Below are 14,763 nucleotides of genomic sequence, written 5' to 3'. Positions count from 1 at the left end.
TATCCTCTTCCCATCCCCCCAGGATGTCTCCTTCCTATTGTCCTATATCCTCTTCCCATCCCCCCCAGGATGTCTCCTTCCTATTCTCCTATATCCTCTTCCCATCCCCCCCAGGATGTCTCCTTCCTATTCTCCTATATCCTCTTCCCATCCCCCCAGGATGTCTCCTTCCTATTCTCCTATATCCTCTTCCCATCCCCCCCAGGATGTCTCCTTCCTATTCTCCTATATCCTCTTCCCCTCCCCCCCCCCAGGATGTCTCCTTCCTATTGTCCTATATCCTCTTCCCATCCCCCCAGGATGTCTCCTTCCTATTCTCCTATATCCTCTCCCATCCCCCCAGGATGTCTCCTTCCTATTCTCCTATATCCTCTTCCCATCCCCCCAGGATGTCTCCTTCCTATTGTCCTATATCCTCTTCCCCTCCCCCCAGGATGTCTCCTTCCTATTGTCCTATATCCTCTTCCCATCCCCCAGGATGTCTCCTTCCTATTCTCCTATATCCTCTTCCCATCCCCCAGGATGTCTCCTTCCTATTCTCCTATATCCTCTTCCCATCCCCCCAGGATGTCTCCTTCCTATTGTCCTATATCCTCTTCCCATCCCCCCCAGGATGTCTCCTTCCTATTCTCCTATATCCTCTTCCCATCCCCCCAGGATGTCTCCTTCCTATTCTCCTATATCCTCTTCCCATCCCCCAGGATGTCTCCTTCCTATTGTCCTATATCCTCTTCCCCTCCCCCAGGATGTCTCCTTCCTATTGTCCTATATCCTCTTCCCATCCCCCCAGGATGTCTCCTTCCTATTCTCCTATATCCTCTTCCCATCCCCCCAGGATGTCTCCTTCCTATTGTCCTATATCCTCTTCCCCTCCCCCAGGATGTCTCCTTCCTATTGTCCTATATCCTCTTCCCATCCCCCCAGGATGTCTCCTTCCTATTCTCCTATATCCTCTTCCCATCCCCCCAGGATGTCTCCTTCCTATTGTCCTATATCCTCTTCCCATCCCCCCAGGATGTCTCCTTCCTATTCTCCTATATCCTCTTCCCATCCCCCCAGGATGTCTCCTTCCTATTGTCCTATATCCTCTTCCCATCCCCCCAGGATGTCTCCTTCCTATTCTCCTATATCCTCTTCCCCTCCCCCAGGATGTCTCCTTCCTATTCTCCTATATCCTCTCCCATCCCCCCAGGATGTCTCCTTCCTATTCTCCTATATCCTCTCCCATCCCCCCAGGATGTCTCCTTCCTATTCTCCTATATCCTCTCCCATCCCCCCAGGATGTCTCCTTCCTATTCTCCTATATCCTCTTCCCATCCCCCCAGGATGTCTCCTTCCTATTCTCCTATATCCTCTTCCCATCCCCCCAGGATGTCTCCTTCCTATTCTCCTATATCCTCTTCCCATCCCCCCAGGATGTCTCCTTCCTATTCTCCTATATCCTCTTCCCATCCCCCCAGGATGTCTCCTTCCTATTCTCCTATATCCTCTTCCCATCCCCCCAGGATGTCTCCTTCCTATTCTCCTATATCCTCTTCCCCTCCCCCCAGGATGTCTCCTTCCTATTCTCCTGTATCCTCTTCCCATCCCCCCAGGATGTCTCCTTCCTATTCTCCTATATCCTCTTCCCATCCCCCCAGGATGTCTCCTTCCTATTCTCCTATATCCTCTTCCCATCCCCCCAGGATGTCTCCTTCCTATTGTCCTATATCCTCTTCCCCTCCCCCCAGGATGTCTCCTTCCTATTCTCCTATATCCTCTTCCCCCCCTCCCCCAGGATGTCTCCTTCCTATTCTCCTATATCCTCTTCCCCTCCCCCCAGGATGTCTCCTTCCTATTCTCCTATATCCTCTTCCCATCCCCCCAGGATGTCTCCTTCCTATTCTCCTATATCCTCTTCCCATCCCCCCCAGGATGTCTCCTTCCTATTGTCCTATATCCTCTTCCCATCCCCCCAGGATGTCTCCTTCCTATTCTCCTATATCCTCTTCCCATCCCCCCAGGATGTCTCCTTCCTATTGTCCTATATCCTCTTCCCATCCCCCCAGGATGTCTCCTTCCTATTCTCCTATATCCTCTTCCCATCCCCCCCAGGATGTCTCCTTCCTATTCTCCTATATCCTCTTCCCCTCCCGCCCCGAAGGATGTCTCCTTCCTATTGTCCTATATCCTCTTCCCATCCCCCCAGGATGTCTCCTTCCTATTCTCCTATATCCTCTTCCCATCCCCCCAGGATGTCTCCTTCCTATTCTCCTATATCCTCTTCCCATCCCCCCAGGATGTCTCCTTCCTATTGTCCTATATCCTCTTCCCATCCCCCCAGGATGTCTCCTTCCTATTCTCCTATATCCTCTTCCCATCCCCCCCAGGATGTCTCCTTCCTATTCTCCTATATCCTCTTCCCCTCCCCCTCTTCCTTTCCTCCCGGAAGTCCCCCCCCCCTCACAGTGATGGTTATTTACATACTCCCCTCCCCTCCCCCATTTCCCATATCTCTCCTCCGCTGACATTTCCGGGTAGATCTTCTTAAAGGGGCCGCGCCCTCTTGTTTGTGTCTGGCAGCGGTGGCCCCTCCTGTGCAGCCTCTATTTAACCCTTCACCTGTCCCTGTGTATTATTCCTCCTGCGAGACCCTGAATCCCCCCGGCAGCTGAGGGGTTAATCGTCTTCCTCCTTTAGGACGTTGTGTAACAAGCGGCGCCCCCCTCCCCCCCCCCCCGTGAGTGACACATTATATCCTATTACACTCTATGGCCCCCTCCCCCATCCATTGTAACAGTGGGCCCCAACCAGGGGGCTTCCAGCTGTTGTAGAACTACAACTCCCAGGATGCAGGTTCATACTGTTGTAATGGTTGCAAAACTGGCCGGGCATGCTGGGAGTTGTAGTTTTGCAACAGCTGGAGGTGCACAGTTCTCAATCCACTGTCCAGCCATGCTGCGAGTTTTGGTTTTGCAACAGCTGGAGGTTCACAGTTTTGAATCCACTGCCCAGGCATGCTGGGAGTTGTAGTTGTGCAACAGCTGGAGGTTCTCAGTTTTGGATCCACTGCTCAGGCATGCTGGGAGTTGTAGTTTTGCAACAGCTGGAGGTTCTCAGTTTTGGATCCACTGCTCAGGCATGCTGGGAGTTGTAGTTTTGCAACAGCTGGAGGTTCTCAGTTTTGGAACCACTGCTCAGGCATGCTGGGAGTTGTAGTTTTGCAACAGCTGGAGGTTCTCAGTTTTGAATCCACTGTCCAGGCATGCTGGGAGTTGTAGTTTTGCAACAGCTGGAGGTTCTCAGTTTTGGAACCACTGCTCAGGCATGCTGGGAGTTGTAGTTTTGCAACAGCTGGAGGTTCTCAGTTTTGAATCCACTGTCCAGGCATGCTGGGAGTTGTAGTTTTGCAACAGCTGGAGGTTCTCAGTTTTGGAACCACTGTCCAGGCATGCTGGGAGTTTTTGTTTGCAACAGCTGGAGGTTCACTGTTTTCAATCCACTGTCCAGGCATGCTGGGAGTTGTAGTTTTGTAACGGCTGGAGGTTTGTAATTTGGAAACCACTGCTGTAATGATTGCAAAACTACAACTCCCAGCATGCCCGGACAGCCGAAGGCTGTCCGGGCATGCTGGGAGTTGTAGTTTTTGCAACAGCTGGAGGCGCCCTGGTTGGTAAGCCCTCTTTCTCCCACTTCCTCTGTGTTTTCCCCCTCCCCCCCCATCACTCCTCCTCCCGGCTCCGGCACTTCCCTGTCTTGTGTTTCCTGGTGGCGCTGGCCCTTTAAGAGGCTGAGCCCTTTTGCTGGGAATACACGTCAGTTTCAGGACTTGCACTCTGAGATCAATGAGGGAGGAAGGAGGGGGCATCACTTCTGCCTTCACTTCTCTCTTCCAGGAAGGAAAAACCGAAAAGAAAACCCCCTCAGAAGACGAGACCCTCGAAATCCGAAAGACCAGAAGAAGAACCCCCCCCAAGCCGGATTCTGTACCCCCCCCAACTCCTGGGGTCAGAAGGGGGGGACACTATGTGCTAACTTGTGGGAGTCACAGGGGGGCGATGGCACCCGGGATGTGCCCCCCCTGATCGTGGCATTGGGCGCTTTGCTTCTTCCTGGCCATGTCTTCTGCACAGTTCTGTATTAAGGTGAGTGACTCTTCCTCCAGGGTCAGGTGGTTTTGGGGGGGGGGGTCTTGTATAGCAGCACATGGTCTGGGGGGGGGGGGTGATCCCTATTATTACCGTCGTCTCGCCCGTGACGTTCCAGCCTGAAACTTCTGCGAAAACAACAAACCCGGAAGAAAATAAATAGTAGAATTCTACCAGGGTGATATATCCGGGAGCGCCAAATTAGTCAGTGGGGGAAAAAAAAAAAAAGTTTACGCTACGTTAAAAAATAAATAAATAAAAGGACCAGGTCTGTCTGCACCGTGACGCAAAACTGGAGCCATAAATCCGATATCAGAAATTGCGCGGTAGAAAGTGTTTAGTTAGAAGGGGAAAGAAGGAGAATTACAGTTATAATTGTATCGGTTTTATATACAATGTTGCAAATTGTTTTTTAAAATAAATAAATAAATATATATATTTAAATCAGTTACAGATTGGGGACGTTTATGACGAATGGTTTGCGCCAATTTGATGTGAGGGGTCAGGTGCACAAGAAGGGTGTAAATGTGGGCGACGTTGGGGGATTTGTTATTATTATTATTATTTATTTTTAGTATGTATAGATTTTTTTTTATTTTCATTGATCATTTTATTTTTATGTTTTTTTGTAGTGAATAAGCTTTTACACATATATACATTTTTATATATATATATATATTTTATTTTTATTTTACTTTAGTATTTAAAAAAAACTGTTGGCATTGTTAGGGTTAATGCTTTTTATGTACTTGTTTTTTTTTCTACTTTAAATAAATAAATAAAAATAAAACCCCATATATATATATATATATATATATATATATATATATATATATATATATATATATATAATTTTTCTTTCATTTTTGTATTTTATAATTATTATTAAGAACTGTTGGCATTGTTAGGGTTAATCTTTCTTATATACTTTATGGTTTGTTTTATTTTTTTATGAACAGTTGCCATTGTTTGGGGTTAAACTTTTATATATATATATATATATATATATATATATATATTTCATGTATATTTAGTTTTTTATTTTTGTATTTTACTTGTTAAGAATTGTTAGGGTTATGTTTTGTTTGTTTTTACTGTATCACTTTTTTTTTTTTTTTTTTTTGAACACCTGTTGGCATTGTTAGGGTTAATCTTTTTATAAATGTATGTTTATGGTTTTTTTTCTATCATTATTTATTGTTGGGGTTTAACATTTTTTTTTATATACTAATATTTGTTTTTTATGTATTTTATTATTATTAATATTGTTTTATTTTTTTTCAATAACTGTTGGCATTGTTAAGGTTAATCTTTTTATAAACGTATGTTTTATGTTTTTTTTTTTCTATCATTATTTATTGTTGGGGTTTAACCTTTTCTTTTATATACTAATATTTGTTTTTTTAATGTATTTTATTATTTTTATTATCATTATTATTGTTATTATTATTATGTTTTATTGTTTCCAATAACTGTTGGCATTGTTAGGGTTAATCTTTTTATAAATGTATGTTTTTTTATTTTCTATTATTATTTATTGTTGGGGTTTAACCTTTTTTTTTTTATACTAATATTTGTTTGTTATGAATTTTATCATTATTAATATTGTTTTATTGTTTTCAATAACTGTTGGCATTGTTAGGGTTAATCTTTTTATAAACGTATGTTTTTTATTTTCTATTAATTATTGTTGGGGTTTAACCTTTTTTTTATATATACTTATATTTGTTTATGTATTTTATCATTATTTATTATGTTATAACTTTTTTTTTCAAGAACTGATGGCATTTTGAGGTTTTTAATTGTTTTTAAGTTTTATTTATTCACTTTTTGTTTATTTAGAGTTTACTTGTTTTTTTATTTATTTAATCAATTATTGAGCAACGGCGCCGCCAGTCACATGAGGAGCAGACAGGTTATACTATAGTACAGTAAGCCGCGGGTTGGGATACATTGGCCTAGACCAGTGGTCTCTATATGGTGGCCCTCCAGATGTTGCAAAACTACAACTCCCAGTATGCTCAGACTGCCCAAGCATGCTGGGAGCTTGTAGTTTTGCAACATCTGGAGGGCCACCATTTGGAGACCAATGAGCTGAAGGACAAGTCCAGTGTTTTGCAAACAGTGTGTCTCCAGCTGTTGCAAAACTACCACTCCCAGCATGCCCGGACAGCCAAAGGCTGTCCGGGCATGCTGGGAGTTGTAGTTTTGCAACAGCTGGAGACACACTGTTTGAAATCAATGAACTATTGTATCTTTTTGGAGGGATTATCTTTATCTTTTTTTCTAATCCTGTGCGGTGTCCCCTGATGAACCCTATTGTAGGGGGAGAAATGCGTTGAAACTTTGTAATTGTTGTCCAGGCATACTGGGACGTTGTAGTTTTGCAACAGCTGGAGGCGCCCAGGTTAGGAAACACTGGCCTAGACCATTAGTCTGCATCTATCAGGGCATGATGGGAGTTGTAGCTTTGCAACAGCCATAAAGCGACAGGTTGCGGAACATTGGCCTAGTCCTTCAGGTCATTGGTCCAGGGCATGATGGGAGTTGTAGTTTTGCCACACATCCATAGTACATTATTCCGTCAACCCTACGGGCTCTGATCATCGTACAGGGGGTCAGACTATGTGTAGATCAGATTAAGTACAACCCCCCCCCCCCCCCCCCTGCGTGACACAACCGTGTTAATAGTTACACAGGACGTGTCATAAAGCAGCATGGGATGACGTCACTGACTGAGATACCGACCTTTACCCCTGAGAGAGAGGTCACCCTGTATTATAGCAGTTATATTCTTGTATATAGGGGGCAGTATTATAGTAGTTATATTCTTGTATATAGGAGCAGTATTATAGTAGTTATATTCTTGTATATAGGGGACAGTATTATAGTAGTTATATTATTGTATATAGGGGGCAGTATTATAGTAGTTATATTCTTGTATATAGGAGCAGTATTATAGTAGTTATATTCTTGTATATAGGGGCAGTATAATAGTAGTTATATTCTTGTATATAGGAGCAGTATTATAGTAGTTATATTCTTGTATATAGGAGCAGTATTATAGTAGTTATATTCTTGTATATAGGGGGCAGTATTATAGTAGTTATATTCTTGTATATAGGAGCAGTATTATAGTAGTTATATTCTTGTATATAGGGGCAGTATTATAGTAGTTATATTCTTGTATATAGGAACAGTATTATAGTAGTTATATTCTTGTATATGGGAGCAGTATTATAGTAGTTATATTCTTGTATATAGGAGCAGTATTATAGTAGTTATATTCTTGTACATAGGGGGCAGTATTATAGTAGTTATATTCTTGTATATGGGAGCAGTATTATAGTAGTTATATTCTTGTATATAGGAGCAGTATTATAGTAGTTATATTCTTGTATATAGGGGCAGTATTATAGTAGATATATTCTTGTATATAGGAGGAGTATTATAGTAGTTATATTCTTGTATATATGAGCAGTATTATAGTAGTTATATTCTTGTATATAGGAGCAGTATTATAGTAGTTATATTCTTGTATATAGGAGCAGTATTATAGTAGTTATATTCTTGTATATAGGAGGCAGTATTATAGTAGTTATATTCTTGTATATAGGAGCTGTATTATAGTAGTTATATTCTTGTATATATGAGCAGTATTATAGTAGTTATATTCTTGTATATAGGAGCAGTATTATAGTAGTTATATTCTTGTATATAGGAGCAGTATTATAGTAGTTATATTCTTGTATATAGGAGCAGTATTATAGTAGTTATATTCTTGTATATAGGGGGCAGTATTATAGTAGTTATATTCTTGTATATAGGAGCAGTATTATAGTAGTTATATTCTTGTGTATATAGGAGCAGTATTATAGTAGTTATATTCTTGTATATAGGAGCAGTATTATAGTAGTTATATTCTTGTATATAGGAGGCAGTATTATAGTAGTTATATTCTTGTATATAGGAGGCAGTATTATAGTAGTTATATTCTTGTATATAGGAGCAGTATTATAGTAGTTATATTCTTGTACATAGGGGGCAGTATTATAGTAGTTATATTCTTGTATATAGGGGCAGTATTATAGTAGTTATATTCTTGTATATAGGAGCAGTATTATAGTAGATATATTCTTGTATATAGGAGCAGTATTATAGTAGTTATATTCTTGTATATAGGAGGCAGTATTATAGTAGTTATATTCTTGTATATAGGAGCAGTATTATAGTAGATATATTCTTGTATATAGGAGCAGTATTATAGTAGTTATATTCTTGTATTTAGGAGCAGTATTATAGTAGTTATATTCTTGTATATAAGAGCAGTATTATAGTAGTTATATTCTTGTATATAGGAGGCAGTATTATAGTAGTTATATTCTTGTATATAGGAGCAGTATTATAGTAGTTATATTCTTGTATATAGGAGCAGTATTATAGTAGTTATATTCTTGTATATAGGAGCAGTATTATAGTAGTTATATTCTTGTATATAGGAGCAGTATTATAGTAGTTATATTCTTGTATATAGGAGCAGTATTATAGTAGTTATATTCTTGTATATAGGAGCAGTATTATAGTAGTTATATTCTTGTATATAGGAGGCAGTATTAGAGTAGTTATATTCTTGTATATAGAAGGCAGTATTAGAGTAGTTATATTCTTGTATATAGGGAGCAGTATTAGAGTAGTTATATTCTTGTATATAGGGGGCAGTATTATAGTAGTTATATTCTTGTATATAGGAGCAGTATTATAGTAGTTATATTCTTGTATATAGGAGCAGTATTAGAGTAGTTATATTCTTGTATATAGGAGGCAGTATTATAGTAGTTATATTCTTGTATATAGGAGGCAGTATTATAGTAGTTATATTCTTGTATATAGGAGGCAGTATTATAGTAGTTATATTCTTGTATATAGGAGGCAGTATTATAGTAGTTATATTCTTGTATATAGGAGCAGTATTATAGTAGATATATTCTTGTATATAGGAGCAGTATTATAGTAGTTATATTCTTGTATATAAGAGCAGTATTATAGTAGTTATATTCTTGTATATAGGAGCAGTATTATAGTAGTGATATTTTTGTATGTAGGAGCAGTATTATAGTAGTAATATTATCAAGAAGTTTACAACCCATGGCACTGTAGCTAATCTCCCCGGGCCATGTGTCAACGCAGGATAGTCCGGATGGGGGATAAGCAGCCCCAAACAAATTCCAAAGATATTCAAGCTGTCCTGCAGGCTCGGGGAGCATCAGTGTCAGCGCAAACTATTCGTCCACATTTACATGAAATGAAACGCTATGGAGGAGACCCAGGAGGACCCCACTATGGAGGTAACCCAGGAGGACCCCACTATGGAGGAGACCCAGGAGGACGCCACTATGGAGGAGACCCAGGAGGACCCCGCTATGGAGGAGACCCAGGAGGACCCCACTATGGAGGAGACCCAGGAGGGACCCCACTATGGAGGGAGACCCAGGAGGACCCCACTATGGAGGAGACCCAGGAGGACCCCACTATGGAGGAGACCCAGGAGGACCCCACTATGGAGGAGACCCAGGAGGGACCCCACTATGGAGGGAGACCCAGGAGGACCCCACTATGGGAGGAGACCCAGGAGGACCCCACTATGGAGGAGACCCAGGAGGACCCCACTATGGAGGAGACCCAGGAGGACCCCACTGTGGAGGAGACCCAGGAGGACCCCACTGCTGACAGACATAATAAAGAGACTACATTTTACCAAAATCAACTTGAGTAACCAAAATCCTTCTGGGAAAACGTCTTGTGGACAGATGAGACCAAGATGGATCTTTTTGGTAAAGCAAATCATTCTACTGTTTACCGAAAACGTAATGAGGCCTACAAAGAAAAGAGCACAGAACCTACAGTGACATATGGGGGAGGTCAGTGATGTTTTGGGTTGTTTTGCTGCCTCTGGCACTGGGGGTCTTGAATGTGTACAAGACATCATGAAATCTGAGGATTACCAATGGATTTTGGGTCGCACTGTACAGCCCAGTGTCAGAAAGCTGGGTTTGTGTCCGAGATCTTGGGTCTTCCAGCAGGACAATGACCCCAAACATACGTCAAAAAGACCCCAGAAATGGATGACAACAAAGCGCTGGAGAGTTCTGAAGTGTCAGCAATGAGTCCAGATCTAAATCCCATTGATCACCTGTGGAGAGATCTTATAATTACTGTTGGGAAAAGGCGCCGTCCAATAAGAGACCGGGAGCAGTTTGTAAAGGAAGAGTGGTCCAACATTCCGACTGAGAGGTGTAAGAAGCTTATTGATGCTTATAGGAAGAGTGGCCCAACATTCTGGCTGAGAGGTGTAAGAAGCTTATTGATGGTTATAGGAAGAGTGATCCAACATTCCGGCTGAGAGGTGTAAGAAGCTTATTGATGGTTATAGGAAGAGTGATCCAACATTCCGGCTGAGAGGTGTAAGAAGCTTATTGATGGTTATAGGAAGAGTGATCCAACATTCCGGCTGAGAGGTGTAAGAAGCTTATTGATGGTTATAGGAAGAGTGATCCAACATTCCGGCTGAAAGGTGTAAGAAGCTTATTGATGGTTATAGGAAGAGTGATCCAACATTCCGGCTGAGAGGTGTAAGAAGCTTATTGATGGTTATAGGAAGACACTGATTTTACTTATTTTTTTCCAAAGGGTGTGCAACCAAATATTAAGTTACGGGGCCAATAATTTTGTCCAGCCCATTTTTCGAGTTTGGTGACATTAGGTCAAATTAGCTTTTTTCCCTCCTTTTTTGGCCAACATTTACATCAATGACTGTATATAGGAGGCAGTATTATAGTAGTTATATTCTTGTATATAGGAGCAGTATTATAGTAGTTATATTCTTGTATATAGGAGGCAGTATTATAGTAGTTATATTCTTGTATATAGGAGCAGTATTATAGTAGATATATTCTTGTATATAGGAGCAGTATTATAGTAGATATATTCTTGTATATAGGAGGCAGTATTATAGTAGTTATATTCTTGTATATAGGAGCAGTATTATAGTAGATATATTCTTGTATATAGGAGCAGTATTATAGTAGATATATTCTTGTATATAGGAGGCAGTATTATAGTAGTTATATTCTTGTATATAGGAGCAGTATTATAGTAGTTATATTCTTGTATATAGGAGCAGTATTATAGTAGTTATATTCTTGTATATAGGGGGCAGTATTATAGTAGTTATATTCTTGTATATAGGGGCAGTATTATAGTAGTTATATTCTTGTATATAGGAGCAGTATTATAGTAGTTATATTCTTGTATGTAGGAGCAGTATTATAGTAGTTATATTCTTGTATATAGGGGGCAGTATTATAGGAGTTATATTCTTGTATATAGGGGGCAGTATTATAGTAGGTATATTCTTGTATATAGGAGCAGTATTATAGTAGTTATATTCTTGTATATAGGAGCAGTATTATTGCAGTTATATTCTTATATATATAGGAGCAGTATTATAGTAGTTATATTCTTGTATATAGGAGCAGTATTATAGTAGTTATATTCTTGTATATAGGAGCAGTATTATAGTAGTTATATTCTTGTATATAGGAGCAGTATTATAGTAGTTATATTCTTGTATATAGGGGGCAGTATTATAGGAGTTATATTCTTGTATATAGGAGCAGTATTATAGTAGTTATATTCTTGTATATAGGAGGCAGTATTATAGTAGTTATATTCTTGTATATAGGAGCAGTATTATAGTAGTTATATTCTTGTATATAGGAGGCAGTATTATAGTAGATATATTCTTGTATATAGGAGCAGTATTATAGTAGTTATATTCTTGTATATAGGGGGCAGTATTATAGTAGTTATATTCTTGTATATAGGAGCAGTATTATAGTAGTTATATTCTTGTATATAGGAGCAGTATTATAGTAGTTATATTCTTGTATATAGGGGGCAGTATTATAGGAGTTATATTCTTGTATATAGGAGCAGTATTATAGTAGTTATGTTCTTGTATATAGGAGGCAGTATTATAGTAGTTATATTCTTGTATATAGGAGCAGTATTATAGTAGTTATATTCTTGTATATAGGAGGCAGTATTATAGTAGATATATTCTTGTATATAGGAGCAGTATTATAGTAGTTATATTCTTGTATATAGGGGGCAGTATTATAGGTAGTTATATTCTTGTATATAGGGGCAGTATTATAGTAGTTATATTCTTGTATATAGGAGCAGTATTATAGTAGTTATATTCTTGTATGTAGGAGCAGTATTATAGTAGTTATATTCTTGTATATAGGAGCAGTATTATAGTAGTTATATTCTTGTATATAGGAGCAGTATTATAGTAGTTATATTCTTGTATATAGGAGCAGTATTATAGTAGTTATATTCTTGTATATAGGGGGCAGTATTATAGGAGTTATATTCTTGTATGTAGGAGGCAGTATTATAGTAGTTATATTCTTGTATATAGGGGCAGTATTATAGTAGGTATATTCTTGTATATAGGAGCAGTATTATAGTAGTTATATTCTTGTATATAGGAGCAGTATTATAGCAGTTATATTCTTATATATATATAGGAGCAGTATTATAGTAGTTATATTCTTGTATATAGGAGCAGTATTATAGTAGTTATATTCTTGTATATAGGAGGGAGTATTATAGTAGTTATATTCTTGTATAAAGGGGACAGTATTATAGTAGTTTTATTCTAGTATATAGGAGCAGTATTATAGTAGTTATATTCTTGTATATAGGGGCAGTATTCTAGTAGTTATATTCTTGTATATAGGAGCAGTATTATAGTAGTTATATTCTTGTATATTGGAGGTAGTATTATAGTAGTTATATTCTTGTATATAGGAGCAGTATTATAGTAGATATATTCTTATATATAGGGGGCAGTATTATAGTAGTTATATTCTTGTATATAGGGGGCAGTATTATAGTAATTATATTCTTGTATATAGGAGCAGTATTATAGTAGTTATATTCTTGTATATAGGGGGCAGTATTATAGTTATATTCTTGTTTATAGGAGCAGTATTATAGTAGTTATATTCTTGTATATAGGGGCAGTATTATAGTAGTTATATTCTTGTATATAGGAGCAGTATTATAGTAGTTATATTCTTGTATATAGGGGCAGTATTATAGTAGTTATATTCTTGTATATAGGAGGCAGTATTATAGTAGTTATATTCTTGTATATAGGAGCAGTATTATAGTAGTTATATTCTTGTATATAGGAGGCAGTATTATAGTAGCTATATTCTTGTATATAGGAGGCAGTATTATAGTAGTTATATTCTTGTATATAGGGAGCAGTATTATAGGAGTTATATTCTTGTATATAGGAGGCAGTATTAAAGTAATTATATTCTTGTATATAGGAGCAGTATTATAGTAGTTATATTCTTGTATATAGGAGCAGTATTATAGTAGTTATATTCTTGTATATAGGAGCAGTATTATAGTAGTTATATTCTTGTATACAGGAGCAGTATTATAGGAGTTATATTCTTGTATATAGGAGGCAGTATTATAGTAATTATATTCTTGTATATAGGAGGCAGTATTATAGGAGTTATATTCGTGTGTATATAGAAGGCAGTATTATAGTAGTTATATTCTTGTATATATGAGCAGTATTATAGTAGTTATATTCTTGTATATAGGAGGCAGTATTATAGTAGTTTTGTTCTTGTATATAGGAGCAGTATTATAGTAGTTTTGTTCTTGTATATAGGAGCAGTATTATAGTAGATATATTCTTGTATATAGGGGCAGTATTATAGTAGTTATATTCTTGTATATATGAGCAGTATTATAGGAGTTATATTCTTGTATATTGAAGCAGTATTATAGTAGTTATATTCTTGTATATAGGGGCAGTATTATAGTAGTTATATTCTTGTATATATGAGCAGTATTATAGGAGTTATATTCGTGTGTGTATATAGAAGGCATATATATTAGCCATATTCAATTTTTTTACCGCTCTTAATACAATTTCTTTACTGTTTTGTTTTTGGGGATTTTCTTAACCTCGTTAACCTTGTGTTTTTTCCGTGGGAGGATCCTCCGGTGTCGTATCCATTGGTCTATTTAAAAAAAAAAATAAAAAATCCTGTTTTGTTGGGGAATTTCCCAGTATTGCCCTGAGCAGATTTACCTGTTTGGTGCCAGAAATGTCTTCTTGTGAAGTGACGTCAGGCGGAGGGTAACAACGTTGCCGCGGTTTGGTGGGAGGGGCGATCGTTGTGTCAGGTGACCTACAGGTTGGTGGGATGCTCTGCAGATCTGGTCTGTCAATACATTTCTCTTCAGGATCGATCGTTTGTAATGATTTTTATTATTGATGATTATTTATTTGATGCAAAAAAAACTTGCGGCGGCTCCCGCTCTGGATTCCAGGTTGGTGTCATGGCTGACGTTCTTACATAACATAATAATGTAAAGGTTCTTGTGCTTACCTGTTTTAGCTTATGTGGCAGGCATGGGGCTTTTCAGCCATACTGATTGCAATTCCATCACTGAAATGATTTCCTAATTCTTCCTACACTTCCCATGAATCCTCTGGTTTTGCAGAGAGAGGATGTGGATTCTGATCACTGCACCT

At 38.3% G+C, this 14,763-nt stretch overlaps 1 protein-coding gene across 1 annotated transcript in view; it reads left to right on the top strand.

The window, feature by feature from the left end:
* The first annotated feature begins 3,763 nt into the window (after positions 1–3,763).
* The window catches only part of ETV6 (ETS variant transcription factor 6), a 37,331-nt gene continuing 26,331 nt past the window's right edge, over positions 3,764–14,763 (top strand). The window contains exon 1 of the mRNA XM_056517960.1: positions 3,764–4,124. Coding sequence (XP_056373935.1) covers positions 4,098–4,124 — 27 coding nt within the window. The 5' untranslated portion in view covers positions 3,764–4,097. The remainder of the gene's footprint in view (positions 4,125–14,763) is intronic.

This window comes from Hyla sarda, chromosome 4, assembly GCF_029499605.1.
Source record: "Hyla sarda isolate aHylSar1 chromosome 4, aHylSar1.hap1, whole genome shotgun sequence".
Lineage (NCBI taxonomy): Eukaryota > Metazoa > Chordata > Amphibia > Anura > Hylidae > Hyla > Hyla sarda.
This window is presented reverse-complemented; position numbering and strand designations above follow the sequence as displayed.